The sequence below is a fragment of the Fukomys damarensis genome, unplaced genomic scaffold (genome assembly GCF_012274545.1).
Source record: "Fukomys damarensis isolate Sample0158 unplaced genomic scaffold, DMR_v1.0_HiC HiC_scaffold_6, whole genome shotgun sequence".
Classification (NCBI taxonomy): domain Eukaryota; kingdom Metazoa; phylum Chordata; class Mammalia; order Rodentia; family Bathyergidae; genus Fukomys; species Fukomys damarensis.
In genome coordinates, this window is record NW_022900918.1 from 41,896,782 (window position 1) to 41,918,946 (window position 22,165).

At 47.9% G+C, this 22,165-nt stretch overlaps 1 protein-coding gene and 1 long non-coding RNA gene across 4 annotated transcripts in view; both read left to right on the plus strand.

The window, feature by feature from the left end:
• The first annotated feature begins 2,051 nt into the window (after nucleotides 1–2,051).
• LOC117285136 lies at nucleotides 2,052–4,670 on the plus strand. The gene is made up of 3 exons (XR_004516115.1): nucleotides 2,052–3,163; nucleotides 4,351–4,525; nucleotides 4,635–4,670. It is a non-coding gene; the product is annotated as an uncharacterized LOC117285136 (long non-coding RNA).
• A 164-nt stretch (nucleotides 4,671–4,834) lies between these two features.
• Nucleotides 4,835–22,165, plus strand: part of Arhgef7 (Rho guanine nucleotide exchange factor 7) — a 72,735-nt gene continuing 55,404 nt past the window's right edge. Inside the window, exon 1 of one of the 3 annotated variants that reach the window (XM_010619963.3) lies at nucleotides 4,835–4,929. In XM_010619963.3, coding sequence (XP_010618265.1) covers nucleotides 4,867–4,929 — 63 coding nt within the window. In that variant the 5' untranslated portion in view covers nucleotides 4,835–4,866. Of the gene's footprint in view, nucleotides 4,930–20,198; nucleotides 20,272–22,165 lie in introns of those variants that run through there. The other 2 variants (XM_010619965.3, XM_033760976.1) reach the window with 2 other exon arrangements.

Genomic DNA, 22,165 nt, shown 5'->3' on the forward strand with positions numbered 1-22,165 from the left:
GGCGGGCGGCGCGTCGTAACCACCATCTGCCGACTTCTGGACCCCCGCCCCGGCTCGGTCTGCGCCTAGGAGCTGCGTCCAGGTCCACTGGGTCCTCAGCAGGTGACCGGGCAGGGCCGGGCTGAGATGAAGTAGACCAGAAACCCTTCTGGCCTCGCTCCTTCCTGTGCTGCTGCTGCTGCTGCTGCTTCAGGCTAGAAATTCGTCAATTTTCCTGGATCTGTGACACTTCGTGTTTAGGTCAGAGAATTCATAGGAGCCTGTGTCTCCTTTGGGGAGCAGACAGCGTCGGTGAGCGTCTTTTACATGTTGCACGACGTTTTGTCCTAAAGACAAAACGTCTTTCAGTGGCATCTCTCTGGGATTGTTTTTTCTTACCATTTGTCATTTTCGTTATTCCCAAAGTAGTGCGTTAGATCCAGAGATCTAGCTTTGCTTTTCTTGGGAAGATCGGGCGGAGGTGTTCGCGGTCAGTTCTCTTTTTAAATCTTGCCTTGTAGGTCTGCTACTTGAGTGCTTAGCCTTAGTTCCTGAGGTGAGGACTGAGATCAATGGGTTGTACCGGCCTCTTAGGCAGCAGTATTTGTGTGAAAGCCTATGGGGGCTCCCTTTTTGTAGGACAGTCTCTTGCTATAGGTTTCTCAGGGTGGGGGAAATGTAGAAACCATCGAAGTTGTGAGAGAAGATTATGCGTCAAGTTTACTTGATTGAAGTTAGACGTACAGGAATTATAGAGGTTGAAGTACCACTGACCTTCATTGCAAACACCACGTGGGTGAGGAAGTGTCACAGATGAGGGAAGACTGCAGAAGCCCGCGGGCTCCTTATAAGCGGTAAGGCCTCTTTCATTAGGGTTGCCCTTTCACGATCGAACTTCCTTAGTTGGCTGTGATAGTATGCTTTTGTAGTAGTAATTGTTACCTTGCGTTGCCTTTTTATAAGATTTTATTATCCTCGAACTACTGAGTTTTATTTACGGTACCGTTTTTCAAACTCAATTTGCACATTGAGGTTATCTGACTTGAGTGTGTGGCCTGTAGAGAGGGTTGAATGTTAAACCCACATCTTTAGTTTCCAGAAAGGTTGCTTTTGCTATCTCGTGTAGCAACTGTTTTTTTGTATAATTACAAGTTTATGTGAAGGTACTCCAGAAGAAAGTTGCTTATCAACCTGTTACGAAGAGAGTGGGCTTTTGATAAGTGTGTATTACTGATCAAGGGAACTTGAAGTTATAGTCCATAGCAAATTGTCCTTCTAAAAGAAAAAAAAATCAGTGTTCCATTTCTACTACATTGTGAAAGGTAAAAGATTGAAGAGAAAATTTGAAATTACCCAAAACTTAAGACAGTTTAAATTCCAGATTAGCTTTTGTTGTATAGATATTGATGTTAAAGTGCTTTTCCCAGGGGTTATTTCAGACTGAATTGTGTTTGTAATAGACCCTTTTTGGTATATATATTACCTAGTTGCTGCTGGTTTCACCTCTTCTAATGATTTCTAAAAGGAAAAGAGGTTACTGTATTAGGTATTTCACTGTGTCCACATCTTAATTAGCTGAAGAAAATCATATCCCCAAATGAATTGTTCCAGTTATGAAAGGAATTTTGAAAATTAATTATAAAAGAGTCTCGTGCCATTTGTACTTACTGTTAAATTTTGAGAAGCACTGTTGGTTTTAAGTTAGAAAACATTTTTATATTTAAATTTAAAAAGCAAGCGGTTTGTGCTGGAAAGCAGGCATGGAACTTAGACGACCTCTAACAGCTTTTCTTTGCTGCTCAGCATATCTTCTTCTTTTTTTTTTTTTTTTTTTTTTTTTTTTTTTTTTTTTTTTTTTTTTTTTTTTTTTTTTTTTTTTTTTTTTTTTTTTTTTTTTTTTTTTTTTTTTTTTTTTTTTTTTTTTTTTTTTTTTTTTTTTTTTTTTTTTTTTTTTTTTTTTTTTTTTTTTTTTTTTTTTTTTTTTTTTTTTTTTTTTTTTTTTTTTTTTTTTTTTTTTTTTTGTACAGGGATAGAACTCAGGACCTTGCATTTTTGAGGTAGGTGCAGTGCCACTGAGCTAAATCCCTGGCCAGCATGTGCCTTTTTTGGAAAAAAAAACTTGATTTGGACAGAAAAACTGGATACTGCAATGGTAATTTCTTTCTGCTTGTATCTCAAAAACAACTTCAGTGATTGTGAAGATAGCAGGGATGATGATGTCTGTACTTAGGTTTTGTTTCAGGAGAAGGGATTTAGTGAGGCCGGCCAGGCACGCTGGGGACATTTGTTCACACCAAGGAAATCGAGAGTAGTTTCTGTTTTTCTGGCTTTGCTCTAGTACTTCTCCAGTTGCTCCTCTGGGGTGTGCATTTTTTTCCCTTCCATTCAGATGATCACATCAGCTGCCAAGACTTGTTGGCCAATACAATGTTACCTAATTAAGCATCTGAAAACTGTAACTTAGCAAAAGCAGAGGCTGCCTTCCCAGGGGGGAAAAGCTGTGTTTGGTTAAAGCTGTCACACCTGCAATATGTTTATAAGCTTTTTATTTCAAGACCAGAAGTGAAGGACACAAGCTTCCAGTTGTTTTAGGTACAGACTTATTAATTTAAGCCCAAATTAATAACATGTAGCTTCGAAGATACTATCAACAACGTTACTGGGTAATATAGCAGTGAATGTTGATGTAGTTGTCTACAAGAAGAGTGCCTACTGTTGTTAATATTTAGTGTTTGCACACATTTGATAATAGTTAATATAGCTTTTTAGTTATAAATTTTGAAATGTTGATGGAAAAAATGGACCTAAGTAGTATTATAAACTCAGGTGTTTAAGTTTTGAGTCTTCAGGCCTCTGTAAAGTGCGGGTTGTAGTTGGGGAGAGAGCTTGCTCGGCTCCACCATGCCCTGCGGAGATTTTCATAGCCTGATCCTCTGCCTGGACCCGACTGGCCATTTCTGAAGGCGAGAAGGAGCAGCCTGACTGTATCTGGGGAGTCTGGGCAGAGGTTCATACCATTGCCAAGGTTTTCTTTGGAAGAGCGATCACGGGCTCCCGTACAGTGCTGCCACCATTGTCCTGGAGAAGAAAAGAGTATTTTACAGGACCCTGTTCTCGTGCTAGCCGAGGAGTAGGGGAACCCGCCCAGTATGAACAGAGCATGACTCGCCTTTCACCTGCACAGGTGCGTTGACCTGGTAGGGAAAGTAACCCTGGTTTCATCCATCTTCTCACCTGCTGGGCACACCCATTATTAAAGTTATCTGGGTATGGGATGGGGATTTAGCTCAGAGGTTCTGCCTCCTGCTTCGTTAAGCATAAGGTCACTAGTTTGATCCCTGTACCCCCCACCTCCCAAATAGTGTAGAGGCGGAAGTCAGCCAAGTCCAGGTGGTTCAGAGCAGGAATCTGCTCTTTTCCTGTTCTCACTCTTGGACATGTTTGGTTAGCTTTTCGGTCTCAGATCAGTAGAGAATTAAATGTAAACCAACCACAGTATTCACATGAAGTTTGCTTCATAATCTAGCTGCTTATTCTTTTTTAAAAAGTACATACATATTTTTAAAGTTGACAAATTGTGTCTGTGGGATATGGTCTGATGCTGTGATACTTGAATACATTGTGGAATGATTAAATCACACTAATTTACCATCCATCACCCTACCTACTTCTCTGTGGTATAGTTAAAATTTCTTTCAGCCATGTTGACGTCTGTAATACCTTATTATTACTTGCTGCCACCATACTGTACAATAGACCCCCCCCAAACTCCTCTTACCTAACTGAAACTTTGTACCCTGTGATTGGCATTTTCCTTTTCCCTCTCCAACCTCCATCAACCCCTTTATGAGTTGGATTTTTTTAGATTTCACGTATAAGTGAGATCATGCAGTCTGTTATGGCTGTGTCTAGACGTCCCCCCACCCCAAAGCCTCATGAGGTCATAGGTGGGGCTTTTTCAGAGGTGGCTGGATCTAGTGTGTGCTGCTGGATTAAGGTGTGATTACTAAATTAGCCCGCTGATTGTGTTAAATAGTTCTGGGTGTGGTTAATGGGAAGGCCCACCTGGGTATGAGTGGCACCACTAAAGGGCAGGTAGCCTGGAAGGGATTAAAGGGAGAGGCAGCTGCAGCTGCTGCTTTGCTAACTCACTGCTCTGCTGCCTTCTGCTTCTCCTGCTCTGCCCTGCCATAGACAGTTTTTCCTCTGTGAGGCTTCTCTGCCCTGTCACCCTGCCTTGGTGCAAACCTCTGCAAACTGTACACCAGAATAAACTTCTCCTTTACCTTTGGGTGTTGGGAATTTTGTCTCAGCAATGAAAATAGTGACTAAGAACAATCTTTGTCTTTGTGCCTGGCTTATTTTGCTTAGCTTAATGTCCTCCACCTGTGTCTGTTGTTGCAAATGGGATTTCCTTTTATGGACCAAATAGAATTCCATTGTATATACCAAGCACGTCTAGCCTATAGCCTCCAGGTCGGACATGCTTGGCTTGCCTGGGCCATGCTGAGTGAGGAGGAGTTATCTTGGGCTGCAGTTAATATATGTAAGTAACAGAACTTCTTTTTAAAATTGTGTGTGTGGTACTGGGGATTGAACACGGGATTTCTGCACAAAATTAGCTACTCAGCCTTTTCTCTTTATTTTTGATACAGAGTCTTGCTAAATCACTAAGTTGTTCAGGTTGTCCAGAACTTGTGATCTTACTGCCTCAGTCCCCCAAGCACTGGCATTGCAGGCACGTATCACACCTGGCTTAAAATATTTGTCAACACAGGTGCGTGCAGTCTGCGGCCTGGCTGGCCACACCTGATGTTCATGTGCCATCTCTTCTTTCTGCAGCTGTCCATTGACCGGTGCTTAGGTTAGGTCCGTTTCTCGGCTGTTATGCGTAGTGCTGCATTGTGCATGGGATTGCAGATGTCTCTGCCCTACCTGACATCACTTCCTGTGAGTATATGTCCAGGAGCGGGACTGGTGGGTCACAGGGTCGTTTACTTTTAGGGTTTTGAGAAATCTCCATACTGATTTCCACAATGGTTTTACTAGTTTAAGGTCCACAAGTAGTGTGAAGCTTCCCGTTTCTCCCATCCTTACCAACCAGCATGTGTTGTTGTCATCTTCACAGCAGACATTCTGACCGAATGAGGTGATATTTCATTAAGCTAGTGGTGTTGAGCATTTTTTCATGTATCGGTCATATGTATGTTTATCGAAAAACATCTGTTCAGGCTTTTGTTCTTTTTTTTTTGTTCCAGGCATCAAACTGGGGTCCTTGTACTTGCAAGGCAGGCACTGGAACCACTGAGCTAAAACCCCAGCCCTTTTAGGTTTTTTTTTTTTGAGGCAGGGTCTCCCTTTGTACTTCAAGCTGGCCCTGAACTCACTATGTATCCCAGGCTGGCTTCGAACTCCCAGTGATCCTTCTGCCTCAGCTTCCCAAGTGCTAGGATTACAGGCATGCACCACCATGCCTGGCTCTTTTTGCTCATTTTTCTTTTAAAATTAAATTTGCTTGCTTGCTTGCTTATTTATTTTCATTATGTTTATTGGTCCATAAAAGATATACAACATGATGACACTCATCATTGGGAATTTGTACTTTTACATGATGTAGCTTGGTTCTTAGTTTTTTCCCCATTCCCCTTCCTCCCTTCAACCCCTCTGCCCCTCCCTCTTTACAAAGATTTTGTTTCTATTTTTTCCTTTTCTTATATTTTTTCCTTTCCCTTCTCCCCCTGCTCCCGACTTTCCCTTCTCCTTTTTTCCCTTTGGACCTTTTCTTCCTGTTTCACATTATCCTACATTTTGGCCCACATTTACACTTTCAGGAGAAACTATTTGGTATTTACACGTTTGGGTCCTATTTATTTCACGTAAGAGTATGGCCTCAGAGTGCATTCATTTAGGTATAAATGTCTCTAGTTTCTCGTTCTTTATGGCTTAGTAGTACTCCATTTTATTAAAAAAAAACCCACATCTTTATTGAGTCACCACTTGATGGGCATTTGGGCTGTTTCCAAGTTTTAGTGATTATAAACTCTGCTGCTATAAACATTTTTTGCCCATTTTCAATTGAGCTTTCTGCTTATTGAGTTGTTTCAGTTTCTTAGATATTTTGGCTATTGTCCTCTTACCAGATAAGTGGTTCTGTAGATAGTTTCTCTCACTCTGTTGCTTTCTCTTTGCTCTTGATTTTTTCCTTTGCTTTATCGAAGCTTTTTAGTTTGGTGAAAACCCTCTGTCGGATTGTGATTGTTTTGCTTGTGCTTGGAGCCACATCTATGACCTTGTTGCTCCACCAGTGCCTTGGAGGTTTCTCCTTTGTTTTCTTGGCTGCTGTCTGTGAGTAGTTTTGGTTTTCAGCACTTGGGTCTCCAATCTACTTGGAGCTGGGTTTTGATACCTGGATTGAGGTAAGGGCCTGGATCTGTTCTTTGCACCTGGATATCCAGTTTTCCTCAACACTGTCAATTACATGTTCTTGCTGCTTGTCAGAACTCAGTTGACTGCAGTGTGAGCGTCTTTCTGGGCTGCCTGGTCTGTTCGGTTAGCGTGTGTTCATGCCGGCGCGGTGCTCTTGTCGTCAGTATGGCTTTGCAATGTATTTTCATATCAGCGAGTTCAAACTTCTGCCAGATCGGTGCTTTTTACTTGGGATTGCTTTGGCTATTTGATGTCTTGTGGTTTCATAGGAATTTTAAGATTTTTTTCTATTTCTGTGGAGAATGCCATTGGAATTTTGATAGGGACTACCTTAGGTCTGTAGAGGGCTTTGGGTAACATGCATATTTTTGCGAGTATACATTCTACCTCCCAGGAAAAATGGAATTCTTCCATTTACTTGTGTTGTCTTCAATCTCTTTTTGATTTCTTTTCTTTTTTTAGCTTTTAGTATACAGACTTCACCTTGACGTTTATTCCCAATTTTTATTCTTGATGCTATTGTAAATGACATTTTGTTTTTTCAGATGGTTGATTATTAGTATATAGATGGGCCACTGAACTTTATATGTTGATTTTGTATCCTGTAACCTTATTGAATATATCAATTCTAAGTTGTTTGGTAGATTCTTAGGGTTTCCTGTGTGTAAGATCTTTTCAAAGAAAAGAGAGACACTTTGGCCTCTTCCTTTCTTATTTGGATGCCTTTGACTTTTTCCTGCCTAATTGCTTCGGTGAGAACTTCAGTGTAGTGTCAGATAGTGATGGTGATCCTGGTGTTCTTGTCTCGTTCCTGATTTTAGAGGAAAACCTTCCCGTTTCTTTTCTTCAGTAATATAGCATTTGTTAAGAAGCTAGGCTTTCTCCATGCGTTTAGTGATGTAATAAGATCAGCCGATATGGGAGATGACCCTGTTTAGAACTGCACATGTCTTATGATTAAAGTTGGTTTTTTTCTTGAAGAGTTAAGTTTACTGCGGAGAGTAGCAGGACACTGATGTCTGGCTCTTCCTAAGAATGTCCTGGTTAGAATTTCGGGCTTCCCCGGTATGTGAGGTATGTCTCGCGCCTAGATGGGAGGCGAGAGAGACTCTAAGCTGCCTGTGCTTGTGTGCACTGACCCTCTGGCCTTCTGTTTCAGGTAGCAGTCATGGCTCTGTGCTTATTTATGACACCTCCTGAAGCTCTTTTGCATACTTCTCACTCATTGTTTTAAAATTAAACTTTATTATACAATTAAGACACACATTTATATACTTCCAAGGTTTTATAAAACAAGATGTAGTTAAAGTCAGTAGTTTGTAAATCTTTTCCCTATCACCTTGTTCTCTCCCTTTTTATATAGATCAACATATTACTCACCTACCAAGAAATAAATATGTATTCATATATTTGTATTTCTCTATGTATTCATATGAATGAGTTTAGGCATCTACTATAAATATATAGTAGTGTATAGACACATAACAATGATCTACAATTGCTAATCCAGTCATGTTACTAGAACTGTCAGTGAATTTTAATTGTTTTTAGGATTAAAAAAAAAAATCTTTAAATGGTCTTCATGACTTGGTATTTATTTTTTGACCGCTCTTTTTTAAACCAGGTAGCTTTCTTTAACCTGCAACACTGCAGCCACATTGGGTTTCTTTCAGCTCCTTGAACAAAGGTACTAGTCTTCTCTACATTAGAGTAATTTTACGTTCTGTTTCTCTGCCTGCACTATATTCCTTTCTCTAAGTCCCCTTTCAGTTTAGGTAGTTCTATTTTTTAGATGTAAACTTTTTATTTGTTAATGAGCACATGCTTGTAGTACATAGTAATCATGGTCCTCATGGGGAGCTGGTGTTTGGATGCAATGCGTCTCATTCTTTTTCTGTCCCTTTCCCTGCGTATTCCTCCACCTCACACAGGACTGTGAGTTACACACATCCCTGTCCTCCAGGTAGGAAGGTACACAGACACAATGTGTCCTCAACACTTAACTGCTCTAGGGTAACCCCACCCGAATGACCAGATGGGGCTGGTGCTTGGGCTCTATCTCCAGACATCATGGGCCAGCAGGTATGGGGAGTCTGAGCCCGTGGGTAATGGCTGGGCTGTGCAGGGCCCTGGGGTGTGGGCTTCCTTAGGGGCTGCAGAGGTGACACCTGCCATCCTGCTTGCAGGCAGCAACCTGAGCTCCTTCACCAGCTGCTGTTCCTCTGCTGCTTGCTAGCTGTGCCATCTGTACAGTGGGGACAGTACAGGTGTAACTACAGTGTAATAACAGTACAGGTGTAGCCCTGTACAGTGTAGTAATAGTGTAGGTATAATAACAGTCAACTGTATAGTGAGGACAGTAGAAGTGTAACTACAGTGTTATAGCACAGGTGCACTAACTGTGCCACCAGTACAATGAGGGCAGTGAAGGTATAATTATACAGTGCAGTGACGGTACAAGTGTAATAACTATGCCACCTATTCAGTGGGAGCAGTGTAGGTGTAATAACTCTGCAGTGTGGTGAGAGTACAGGTGTAACAACCGCGCAGTGTGGTCACAGTACAGGTGTGGTAACCGTACAGTAACAACACAGTGCAATAACTGCACAGTGTGGTAATAGTACAGGTGTAATAACTCTGCAGTGTGGTGAGAGTACAGGTGTAACAACCGTGCAGTGTGGTGACAGTACAGGTGTGGTAACCGTACAGTAACAACACAGTGCAGTAACCGCACAGTGTGGTAATAGTACAGGTGTAATAACTGCAGTGTGGTGACAGTACAGGTGTGGTAACCGTACAGTAACAACACAGTGCAGTAACCGCACAGTGTGGTAATAGTACAGGTGTAATAACTCTGCAGTGTGGTAGCAGTACAGGTGTAACAACCGTGCAGTGTGGTGACAGTACAGGTGTGGTAACCGTACAGTAACAACACAGTGCAATAACCGCACAGTGTGGTAATAGTACAGGTGTAATAACTGCAGTGTGGTGACAGTACAGGTGTGGTAACCGTACAGTAACAACACAGTGCAGTAACCGCACAGTGTGGTAATAGTACAGGTGTAATAACTCTGCAGTGTGGTAGCAGTACAGGTGTAACAACCGTGCAGTGTGGTGACAGTACAGGTGTGGTAACCGTACAGTAACAACACAGTGCAGTAACCGCACAGTGTGGTAATAGTACAGGTATAATAACTGTGCAGTGTGGTGACAGTACAGGTGTAATAACTTCAGTGTAGTAACTTTGCAGGTGTAATAACTGTGCCACTTGTACAACGGGGCAGCACAGTACAGTAGTAACTGCTCTTCATATAGATGCGTTAATACAGAGCCTCCAGAACAGCACTGTGTAGATTTGACATTCTAATAGAGAGTTGTTATTTCCTCACCCGTGTTCCCTTTTGTTGCTTGAACTACATTGTGTGCTTTTGGGTTGTTTTTTTTTACCTATTAATGCATACTGATTATATGAAGTTAAGAAAATAAACCAAAAAAAAAATTAGCATCTAAAGATAACCAGTGTTCAGATTAGTAGTCACTTTTTAGACTTTTCTGGCTTTACACATGTACAGGTTCTCGGAAACTACCCACGACTCCAAAGTATACATGATGCTGTGTGACGCTTGGACTCGAAATAGTGTGACTTTGTTGAATATTTGTCTGCTGATTTTAATGGCTGCCTTGTAAGAATCCCATTTTGGATGAGGAGGTGCATTCTAAGTGTGCACTGTGGTAAACAGTGAGTCCTGAGATGTAGGTTTCCTTTTCCCTTCCTTCCTCCCTTACCTTCCTCCTCTCTTGCTCCCCTTCCCATTTGAACATGTTCTTCCTGCTTCCCAATGTCTGCTCTCTATTGTGCTCCTTTTTTACCCGTTGGGTTTCTCACACAAGAGAAACAGTCCAATACTTAAACTTGTGTTCAATTTACTTAAGATCATGGTCTAGAGGTGCATCCATTTTGCTATAGATGAGTCAAGTTTATCCATCTTGATGCCAGACTAGTACTCCACGGTATATAAATATTACATTTTCTTTATCCGGCCATCTGTTGATGGGCATTTGGACTGTTTTCAAGCTTCAGCTATTGCAAACCATGCTGCTGTAAACAGAGGTGTGCATCTATCACTGTGATGTGATGCTTTTAACTCTTTTGAGAAGATACCAAGAAGGGAACAGCTGGGTTGAATGCAGCCTCTAGTTTTAGTTCTTTGAAGAGTCTCCACATGATTTCCAGAGGGGTTGCACTAGTCTGCATTCCCACCCACAAAGGAGAAGGGTTCCTTTCTCCCCACAACCCCTTCAGCATTTGTTATTGGTTGATTTCTTGATAGCAGCCATCCTTTCTGGCATGAGATGGAATCTCAGCGTTGTTTTAATTTGCATCTCTCGAATGACCATTGATGTTGAAAATCTTTTCATATGTTTATTTACTGCTTGTACTTTTTTATGTGAGAAATGTGTTCATTTCAGATGCCCATTTTTGGATTAGGTCTTTGGGAGGGATCTGATTTTTTTTTAGCCTTTATATATTTCAGATGCTAGTCCTTTGATGAAGATATTTCTGTACAAAGTCTTTATCTTAGATTATCTTCGTAGGGTGGACAGCTTGATAGGACAGTGCAGAATCCCAGGTGTGGCCTCCACGTCTGCCTGCACACAGTCCCTGGAGGGGTTCTGCCTGTCACTCAGCCTTGCTGGTGGGTGTGCACGACAGCTGTACCCCGCACTGCTCTGTGCCTGGCTGTCCTTGCAGCGTTTTCTCTCCCTGAGGGTAAACAAAGTATTTCCTGTGTGAGCGGGGCCCCGCCTTCCTGGGTACCTGGCTAGCTGACGTGTGCACATGCGCAGGAAGGGCTGCTAGAATAGGAACTTGGACATGGGAGCGCCACCTTCCTGGTTGGCACAGGTGTTCTGGCACGGGCTGGCATGTCCCTGAGGCCCCTCGAGGCTGTGTGGAAAGGCAAGTGGCTGGAGAGTCAAGGGTGCCGGGCAACAGCTCAGGTGGCTCTCCAGGGCTGAGAGGGGCTGCCTCATATCTGAAACATTCTTCTGTGTGTGTGTGTGTGTGTGTGTGTGTGTGTGTGTGTGCGTGCGCATGTGTGCCTGTCTGTCTTTATTTTGAGACCGAGCCTTGTTTTATAATTTAGGCTGGCCTTGAACTCACTACATAGCTCAAGCTGGTCTTGCATTTGTGAGGATTCTCCTGACTCAGCCTCCTAAGTGCTGGGATTACAAGTGTGCACCACCATGCCCAGATTCCTCTGTGTATTTCTAAAGGAAATTTAAAAAAATTATTATGTGACTGCCTAATGCTCAGTTCTATTATAGATTTTGTAGCCAAGCTTACGGTTGAGATTTTCCCAAATGAATCTTGAAAAACATGTTGGACCAATGAAAACATGGGGGCTGCTTGTGCTGACGTTGACTAGGACCTGTTGCTGCAGGCTTCGGGGTTCAGGGGCGCAGGAACAGAATTACTGCTGCTCAGTGCTGCAGGTAGATGGCCCGCAAGGCAGGTTTGTGGCCAGGGCCGACTCCCTGTAAGCTGGACCCTGGTCCTCTAGGAGGGCTGGCAGTGTGTTCGCCTTTGCCAGGGCTTTCCTAGTTAGGGAAGTTAAACAATAAAGGATCTGGGGGATGTGAGGAGCTTTCCCCTGAGCATTTTGTGGGTATTTAAAAGCAAAAACAGGGCCATGGATTTAGCTCAGTGGCACCACACCTGTCTTGCAAGCTCAGGGTGTCCTGAGTTTGATCCCCACTATCAGAAAAAAAAAAAAGCAAAAACCATTTCCTCTCAGATATTGTAACTGCTCTTTTTTTCATCTTAAGGGCTTATTTAATATGTAATATGAGTAAGAAAATGTTTAGTCATTAATGTAAAAGCAATTTGTGTTTGTAATTGCTGTGGTTTAGGTGCTGGGAAGCTCATGGTAAAGTACCATTGGACAAAATGGAAATATTGCTCACATAGCATAATGTGTCTGCCAGGTCTGTTTCCTAAGGGTGCTGTGTAGCATCCCATTGTGTATACAGAACGTGCTTTCTTTTTTTTTGTTTTTAAAAATCATTTATGCGCACCTAATTTATAAAATGCTGGGTTTCAGTGTGCTGTCCTCATACATGCATATGTGGGCCATATCCACCCTCCCCTGTTCCTTTCCTCATGTCTGAGAATGGCCGCTCTTTTGAACTGGTTATTGAGCCCAAGGCTACGTCCACATGCATCCCTGCTTTGTTGTTTTAATTTTTATTTTGGGAAAGTCTTGCCAAGTGACCAGGTTGCCCAGTCTGGTCTTGAACTTGCAGTCCTGCTTACGCCTCTCTGAGTACTGGAATTACAGGTGTGCACCAACATGCTCAGCTAATGCCATGTTTAAAAGTTCCTCATGTAAGGGGAACATGCGGTCCTTGTCTCTCTGAGAGTCTAGCTGATGTTGCTTAACGTGAACAGAGGGAAGGGACGGCTGACGGGACGAGGAAACCTTTGCCAGCTACTCTTCCCATGCAGCGTTAATTAATACCTAGATTGCATAACGAGCTCTAGAAACACCAGTCAGCCCAATCAATAAATGGGTAATTGAATCGGGCTCTTCTTATAAGACATCAGATGGCCAGTAAGTGTAGAGAAACGTGTTCCTCTTCAGCCAGTAGGGAAATGCACGTGAAAACCACGTTGAGATTCCGTCTCATCCCAGCCAGGATGTTGTCCTCAAGAATCAAAAGGGAAATGTTGTGGAGGGTGCAGGGAGCGAAGCCCTCTGCGCTACTTGCTGGTGGGGAGGCCGCAGGACAGCTGCAGTGACAGTGTAGGACCCCAGGAGAACTACCCTGAGCGGGTCTGCCCAGCTCACACTGCAGGACACTGGTGGCCTTGTTCCCTGAGGCATGTTCCAGTGGCCGAGGTGCCCACAGCAGATGAACGCGGTTTGTCTGCACAGTGGACTGCACGGTTGCACAGCAGAATGGAATTGTGTCACTTTCAGGAAAATTGATGAACTGGCATTTTAATTTCAGCAGGCAAGAGTGTCCCAGGTCACCCTCTGTGTCCTCCCAATGCCTTGCCAAGCTGTGTCACCTCCGTCCACACTGCTTTTTTGTGTAGATGACTTTCCCCTTCACGGTTCTGAAATGGCCAGGCATCTAGATCAGCACTGTGCAAGAGAAATTGCTGTGAGTCAAACAGCACATGTCTCATTAAAAAAAAAGAAAAAGAAACAAGTTATTTTTAATAGTGCGTTCTGGCACCTGGCGTTTCTGAGAGGCGATCCCCACATGTGATGATGTAAACGTACCCGTGAGCAGTTTTGCTTTCTCTTGCTCTTCCGGTCATCAGAACCCCGCGTGTCTCTCTCACAGCCCTAGCACAGCGCAGTTGGAATTAGCCCATGTCAGGCCCCCACCTGGACAGTATAGTCTGGGTCCTGTGGAGGCCATGAGGCGGTGAAATGAAATGGAGCTGCTTGCTGAGAGCCGTGGTGGGCCCCGGCGTTTGGTGTGTGCTGTGCTCCCGCCTCACAGTGCTGGGCATCTCATGGCCACCTTCCTTCAGGGGGCCATTCAGAGCTTTTCAGGTCCTGGTGTGATCCCCGTATGGGGACCTGGAGAGGGCAGTGAGGGGCACGTGCGACTGCAGTGGCGCCCTTTGTCCCCTACCCTGGAGGAGCCCCGCTGAGCTCAGGCTGGCTACCCAGGGGAGGGAGGTGGTTGTGGGCCCGAGTCTGAATGGGTCCCCCAAGCCGCGGGTGCACTGGAGGCCCCATGCCGTGGCACGCATGTGTCACATCAGGAGACGTCCCTCACTTAGCAGCTGTTCCCGTGTGCCGGAACATGGCTGAGGAGGCCTATTCTGGCCTGGCATCGTGTGCCCAGTGTGTGTACAAGGCAGCGGTTCTGCCCTAGCTTGAGTCTCCAGGTGGCTTCACTTCGAGGTTGGCGTGGCGGGGCTTTCCTGTGGGTGTCCCTTGCCGGCTAAGTTCTGTTGGAGAAGCACAGCGCCACAAGGTCCTGCCGTCACTCGGGACTGCCTGCCCGCCTTCCTCCCTTGGCTGGCCTCCTCTCTCCCACCATTTTCTTGCTTTTCCTCCCCCTGTGGTGAGGGGATGGAACCACTGAGCCTGGCCCTCTCCTGAGTCTAGTAAAACGGGTTTCTTTGATTAGATCTTAGTCATCATCGCCTTTATTTTGAAAACAAATCAAGCACACCCCAGGTCATCTGTAAGAAGGGACTGTCCCCTCCCTCTTCTTGGCAGGTCCTGGCCTTCGGGCGGGCACTTGGCTCTGATCTCCTGGGTGTCCTGGGAACCAGCCTGAGCACCAGCTCCCAGGAGGGAGTCAGACCCAGTCCTTCCGGTGTGCTTTACAGTAGCGTCCCTAGTCAGAGCGTGTGTTCCTGTCTGAGTGTCCGTCAGTCTGTGTGGCATTTCTGCTGGGTTGGAGACATCGCCCAGCCCTCGGGGAGTCTGGAAGTGGTCCTGATGCTGTCCCACTTTCCCTGGGGTTTGGCCGGCTTGCTGTTGTGGGGAGTGGGGGGGGCATCTGCTGCAGCTTATTGTGGGGAAGAGACACAGGGCCCCTGGGGAATTGCTGGTGTTGTGTTGGTGAGGAGCAGGAGTGGCAGGCGGGGCCTGAGGACTGAGGAGAGGACTCAGGACTGTGGATGGTGAGTGGGTGCTGTGGAGAGCCCACCACCTGCTCTCCTGCTGGTTTTGTAACATTGAGAACTGTGCAGGTTGCTTGGCAGGCTAGTGTGGCAGAGGCCTGTTGCCTGTCCAGCTCCTGGTGCTGACACTGCCCTTCGTGTTCACCAAGCTTCTGCACACCCAGATCGTCTTTGCTGATCGATTAAGAGCACAGCCCTGTCTCAGACCTCGTGACACTTACCTCTGAGTGCGTCCGTGTGTGAAGCTTAAATAAGAGCATTCTCACGGATCCCAGTCCTGTGACCTCACTTAAGCCAGCAGACGTCGTTTTCATGGTGCTTCACGTGCAGTCCCTGTTCAGGTTTCCAGTGGTCTCAGAGTGACCTGCACAGCTTCTCCCTTTTTCAAAATGTAGGCTCTGAGCAAGGGTCATGAGTTACGTTTGCTTTGTCTCTCACATAGAGCAGATCCTCCTGCTTGTCATTCACGACTGAGCTTTGCAAGAATCCTGGCATGTGTCTTGCACAGCACCTGCAGTCTGACTGTGACTGGACTCCGACTAAGCATTTTCTACAGGACTTCTTTGTAGACGGTGTTCTCTGCTTCTCCCTGCCTCACGTCAGAAGGTGCCCAAGTCAGTGCCAGCTCACTCGTCCACTGTGGTGCTGGGTGGGTCTTGGCTGTTGTGTGGGTGCCTCTGTATGGAGTAAAATCCCATAGCGATCTCCTGAGAGCTGGGCCTGAACCACCCACAGACCTCCCTCTGGTCCTGAGTTGTGACGAGTTCGGTGGTCAGTCCTCGTTGGGTCTACCTTCGGGACTTGAGGCTGTGGGCAGTAGGGACTGTGGTGGGTGGAGCAGCCACACCAGACAGCCCTTTGTGCTTTGGGCTGGGGGTGAAGGACATTTAGGCTGTGTAACTGCCAAAGCCTTAGTCTTCAACATGGAGCCAGTTAGTGAGGGGCTTGGAGCCTAGTCCCTGGCAGTGTGTGTTTGTGTGAGCCGAGGCACCTTAGGGTTGGCTTGTGTTCTGGTTGCAGTCGGAAATGCATTTTTTTCTGGGGGAGTGGTGGTGGTCAGGGTCAAGCGTTTGGACTCTGTTTGGACCAGGGCAAGGCAGCTTGGGGAGGGGATGTTTTTAGGAAATTTCAAGTTGTGTCAGTTTCAGAGGGTTTACCCCTTTGCAAAGACCAGGTCCAGGCGATCCCTTCCTGGCTGCCAGCATTTTGTTGGCATCTTAGTTCAGTGGCCTGGAGCAACAGGATCCCCCAACTCAAGGCAGCACGAGGTCATTGACTAGGTTGTGCTAAGTTGGAGCACCTCGTCTGGATTTCCTGGAGAGTGGGGAGCTCAGCTGTTCTCCAAGACATTGCCTGTCTGCACAGTTTGGAGGCAGCCTTCCCACCGGGCATATGGGTAGCCGAGTTCTGTGGGGTGCAGCAGGAGACGGACAGTGGTTTGGGCGGAGAGGAGCTCCATGTGCTTGCCTTGTCTCCTGCTTCCCCGCATCCCTTTCTGTATGAGTCCCTGCTGTTGTACACTTTGGTGTATTTTGTATTTTAGTGGTTAGGCCAGAAGCCTGCCTTTCCTGAGGTTGCACTGTGACTTCCTCCTGTGAGGGATGTGGCCTGGTGGCGAGGTGCTGCAGGCCAGAGCGATGTCCTGGCCTCCGTTCCAGCCTCCGGCCTGGCCAGCAGTGGGGCTGCAGGGGCAGAGGTACTGGCTGGTCAGCTCCTCCTGAACTGTCTGCCCACTGGCCTGCTGCGTTGCCGGCTGCTCTCGTGCCCACTTGAGACATTTGAAGTGAAAGGGTGGGCAGAGAAGCCACTGCTGTGCTATGCTGTTGAGAGCGAAGCCCCACAGCTGGCCCACCTGTCCGTCCTGTTGCCACTGTGTGGCGTTCATAGTTCGGTGCTGTTGTCGCGTCCTCTGGAGGTGCCGGCTGGGCTGTTCCTCCTGGAGTAGAGGCCCGCGGGCTGCGGTGGGCAGGCAGTGGCAGCAGGAGGGAGAGTCTGTTTCCCACACAGCTCTCCAGACATGGCCACCTGGACTGGGGGTTGTTGCCGCAGGGAGGAGTCTGTTCCTTTCTTCCTCAGCATGTGTCCTTGAATCTGGGACCCACTGAGGCCACCCTCCTTGCAGGATGGGGAAGGGGCTCAGCTGCCCTGTCCTCCCTGCAGCAGCACGCACAGCTCTTGGAGGGCGCTCTGGCGCTCCTACATTCAAACTGTGCCTGCTGACTCGAGGTGTGCGTGGCCTCCGCCCCCTGGCTGCAGTGGGTGCCTCCTTGCCAGTTCCTAACCCTGGCACCGTGGGCCATGGGTGGTGGCAGCGGTCTGCCATTGGGCTCTCGGCTGCTCACTCATGTTAAGGAGTTGGTGTCCCACTCTTGCTGACCGTTTGCTCCTGCTGCTGTCCTTCTCTGTCCCCTGCAGACAGCGCTGTGTGGCCTGTGCTTCTGACCCTTGAAGGTGGGTGCTGTGGCGTACCCGTGTGGCCCATGTGGGGCTCTGCCACCCTGGTGCTGTCGCTGGCATCACAGTCTCCAGGTGAAAGCCAGCAGTGGTCTGTGATGTCCTTCCGGGCTGTGTGTGCTCCGGCCTGGCCCTGGGAGCCCTGGTCCTCCACAGCTGACTACTGTCCCTGCCCTCACCTGCTCTGAGCTCCTTCTGAAGGCTGTGGCAGGAGGGATGGTTGCAGCATCCGCCTCTCTTCCCACTCCTGGGCTCCCCTTCTGGAAGCCAGTGGACACGTGAGGTGTTTCTTTCAGAGCAGATGTTCCCTGCTTGGTGTTCAGGTTGTTGTGGTGCGATCTGCAGAACTGAAGGGGACTCGATTCTTCATTCAATCTGAAATGAACGGTTTGGGTGCATGGAGGGTGAGGTACTGTCGTTGATAGAACCCTGGTTGACCTTCATTTGATCCCTGTGGAGGAGTAGGTGGGATTCTACAAAATTTATAGAAGCCACGGAGCTGAAAATGCAGGGCTGGGTGTCTGCTTTTCACACATCCTCTACAACACAGTCCATTTGCATTAAACTTAAATAGCACCACTTAAGATTCATTTTCACTCATTCTTCTAGAGTCACAAATTCTATTTGACAACGTGATAGGACAAAATTATATTTTTAAACTTTGCAAGCCACATTCCAGAACTGTGCCAAAATAACAATTTCTTGTGTCAAAAATAGCTCTATCATAAACTTGCCAGGGAGCTGAGCGAATGGTGGCCCTCAGAGTGTGAGTGTTGGGTGAACCGGGACAGTCTTGGTCCCTGTCCCCTTGGTCTCCAGCAGTGCTGAGGTGGATAGAAGGGATGAGGACAGAGGCTCGCTTGCTGCCATGCCTGGCACTGTGCTCCATGGGGCACTGAGGTGTGCACCCTGCTGCCTGTGCTGTGGTCAGGGCTGCGAGGTGGTCACAGGCAGCGTGGCAGGTGAGGTTGCCAGCGAGGTGGTAGGCAGAGCAGCTGTGTGTCACCCCCATGCACCTTTGCTTCCTGGAGTCCATGTCTTCAGTGGCCCAGGATGACCGCCCAGAGCTGTGAGCCAGCACGTGTGGTGTTTGAGTCCCCAGGCTTAGAGTCGGCTGTTTGTAGAACAGGGGACCACCCAGGTACCCAGTGGCCCTCCGTCTGCCCCTTGCAGGTGCCCAGCTGCTGATGGCCAGCGGGCTGTCCCAGACTAGCTCATGGGCATTTGTGTCTCCTCCCAGAGACTCCTGTAACGGCAGCTGCCAGCCGTTAGCCATGGCTGTGTTTTGAGTCCAGGGAGGGAGGGCAAGCCTGCTCACCAGGCAGTGATAATGCTTGTGGGGAACGGTCGTATTTCAAAGACACCAGCTTGCAACATCTTGTCCTAAGTGATCTGTTGGCTCCGTGTAGTGTCCCATTTCTTCTGTCATCCTCTGAGATGTGCTGTGTCTCCATCAGGGGCCTGAGGGTGACGTTGAAGGTGGCCTTGGGAAGCGATGCTGTGTCAGGAAGCTGTGCCTGACCCCGTGAGAGGGGTCACTGTCCCCCAGCGCTGTCTTCATCCAGGGTCCAGGGTGAAGAGCAGCCTGGTCTGGAGTGCAAGGCCTTGGCAGGCTCTCGATGCAGGCTGGCCTGGCTCTTCCCGATCCATGTCCCTGTCTTGAGGCTGAGGGCCTGAGCTTGGTGCAGTGCCTGTGCGGTCTCTGGGATGCCTCCTCCTATATATACCCTGCCCTCCTGTGCCTGTTCCAGCCGACCAGAGATGCCAGGCTTTTCAGAAGGAGCTTCTGTTCTTTTCAGGACTGGTTCTCTTCCTCCCTGGTTTCTGTGTGCTTGGTGTTTGTTTTATTTCCTTCTGCATCACTGAAAGTAAAACATCGGAAGTAAAATACGAAAAGCAAGTCAGAAGTAGTAAATTTAATATTACGAGCATCTTGATGGAAAAAAAGAGATGCTTGTACTTTGGAAATAGCTGGTCATTCCATGACACATTTAATTCACTTAATGCAAAGTAAGGGTGAGTTTTCAGAGTGCACCTTTGCACCCCAGTGGGCTCTGCTGTTGTATGTGTCCTTCTCCATGCCAGTGGCTATCCTGTCCTTGGCATGAGAGGCAGTGTAAGCCTTCTGATGGCCTTGCCTTGGTTTACGTTGGATCCTTGGGAGAGGAGCACGATCCCCACTTTCAGGTGTCCCTCTGGGGTTCTGCTCTGAATGGTGGGGAGGTGGCTTGATGTTTTGCTGGCCTTCCAGGAATCTGCGTGTGTAGCTCCCAGATGCCCCTGAAGAGAGGCTGGGGACAGTGGAGCAGGCTCTTAGGACCTCTCCCTTCGCTTCCCGCCCTGGAGCACACAGTGCTGGGAGGGAGGCCCTGAGACGCCGCTGTGTCCTGCACTGTGTGATTCCCACGTGCACACTGGGGTATCTGTGCATATGTGCTTTTGTCAGTCCTGTGGAGGCTCTGTGCTTCCTCTCTAGGGCACGTGCTCACTCTGCCAAGGCTTCTTTTCCACCTTTGGGAAGTGTTGGGCCTGGGCCTCTGCTGGATTGTGTGTCACCTCTGTCCTGCTTTCCCCTGGGGACGGGGCTGTGATGTCACACCACGCCCGAGGGTGGTGGGCGGGCACAGCTGGTAGGGCGCTTCCTGTCTCCAGGAGAAGAGCTCCAGAGCCCTGGAACAGCAGGAAGCCGCCCCATTTACACATCCTGTGTTCTGGGTCTGCGTCCACTTCGCCGCCTCTCCGCCGCCATGAAGGTCAGTGGCCGTTTGTGTGTGTGCTGCTCTGCAGACGCGCAGCGTGACTCTCCCAGGCCGTAGAGTTAGATTGCAGTTGAGGGGCCTTCAGAGTTCAGGTGTGAGGAGCTGCGGCCTACTGATGTTAATGCTTCTGCCCCCCCATACTGGCTGTTGAGCCCTGCTGTGAGCCCGTTTTAATGTTTTTGTCTGGAGACAAGGATCACACTAAGTCCCTGGGTTGCTCAGGCTGGTTCAGTCTTGGATTCTCCTGCCTCAACCTCCCAAGTGCTGGGCTTGCAGGCGTGGACCCCCAGTCCAGTTTAACGTTAATGCTTTCAATTCTTTAAAAAGCCGCAGTTCTTTAAAGACCTGTACTTGCCACGCAATGATGTAGATGCCGTGGTCGGTGAGCCTGGTGGCAGCCCTGCTGAGCCGGGTTCCTCCTACGTCATGGGGGCCGTGGCTGAGTAGAGCACCGGGCCCTGAGGTGCTAGTGCAGCTCTGCTCCGATGGGGATGGGTGCTCCGGGGCTGCTGGCTCGAAGTGGGGTGTGGTGTGTCTGGGTCTTTGTGTTCCTTACCGTGCACACTGTGGACAGTGACAATGAGCAGTGTTTCAGCGCCTTGCTGTCCTAGTGACTCGATTGGCCTCTGGATTGAGGTGGTTTTCCGGCCTCTCAGTCTTCTCTTCATGTGTGAACTGGTTTTTAATCTCATTATTTCAGACATTGTACACAGAAGACAGTTAGCTGGAGGTAATTTTTGGTTTTGTTTTATTTTTTGGTAATAAAGTGTGGATCCAGGGCCTTCACACTGTGCTACATCCCCAGGCCTTTTTATTTATTTATTTTTGTCTTGAGACAGTCTCGATGAATAGCTAAATTGCCCATGTGGGGCCTGAACCTCGAACCCTCCTGCCTCAGCCTCTCAGAGTACAGGGATTGTAGGTGTGCGTTATCATGCCTGACTCTGTAGAGTTCCTTGACCTGAGATTCACGGTGAGGTTGGCTGGGTGGCTGTGTGGCTGGGACACCCCAGTGGACGTTTGGCACATGCCTGCTGCTCTCAGGGGAGATGGACGGCACACAGACATCCACCATGGAATTAGCCTGGCGACATTTGCTTAGGGAACTGCTGGGGCTGAGTGACTGTCCAGCCACCTCCTTCAGGAAGCAGGGTGAGTAAGACTCTGCCAGGAAGGAAGCAGGCGGGAGGCAGGAAGTGGGGAGTTCCTGGCAGGCTCTGCTGAGGAGGGTGCAGTGGGGTGGTGGGCACAGGCAAAGGCGGCACAGAGGTGTCTCCTCCCTCCGTGACCCATTCTGCCCCAGGGAGAGAAAGTCCACAGTGTGATAGGTATTTTGGTATCTGAATACATGGTGTTTTTTGTTTTTTCTTTTGGTGTCGGGGATCGAACTTAGGACCTCATACTTGCCAGGCAGGCGCTGTGCCATTGAACTACATCCCTGGCCCTACATTGTGGTTTTTTTAACCTCTGAGATTTTTTTCAGTTTTCCTAGGACGGAGTAGTGGGTGGTTTGATTACTAAACTTATTTTTGTTTGAGGTTATTTGATTATTGCAAGTGACATGTTATCTTTAGCCAGCATTTGGGAAGAGCTGTGTGTGTTTCTTCACAAGCGTGCAAGCACACACCCACGGGCCCCACAACCCCGCTGCCTGCGTTGTCTGGTGCCCTCCTGCACTTTCTTCCAGCTCCATGTGGGTGGCGTGAAGTTGCCTGCTGCCAGGGCCGGCTCCAGTCAGCTCCGGTCCCTGGATAGGCCCATTGGGTGGGGCTGCCCAGGCCTGGTCCTGCCCTGCCCCCTCCCGGCCACTTCCTCCCTCTGGGCTGCATTTCCTGGTGGCTGTGGAGTGGGCTGCATTCGCATCCGCCCCTGTGGCCTCTGTGGAACT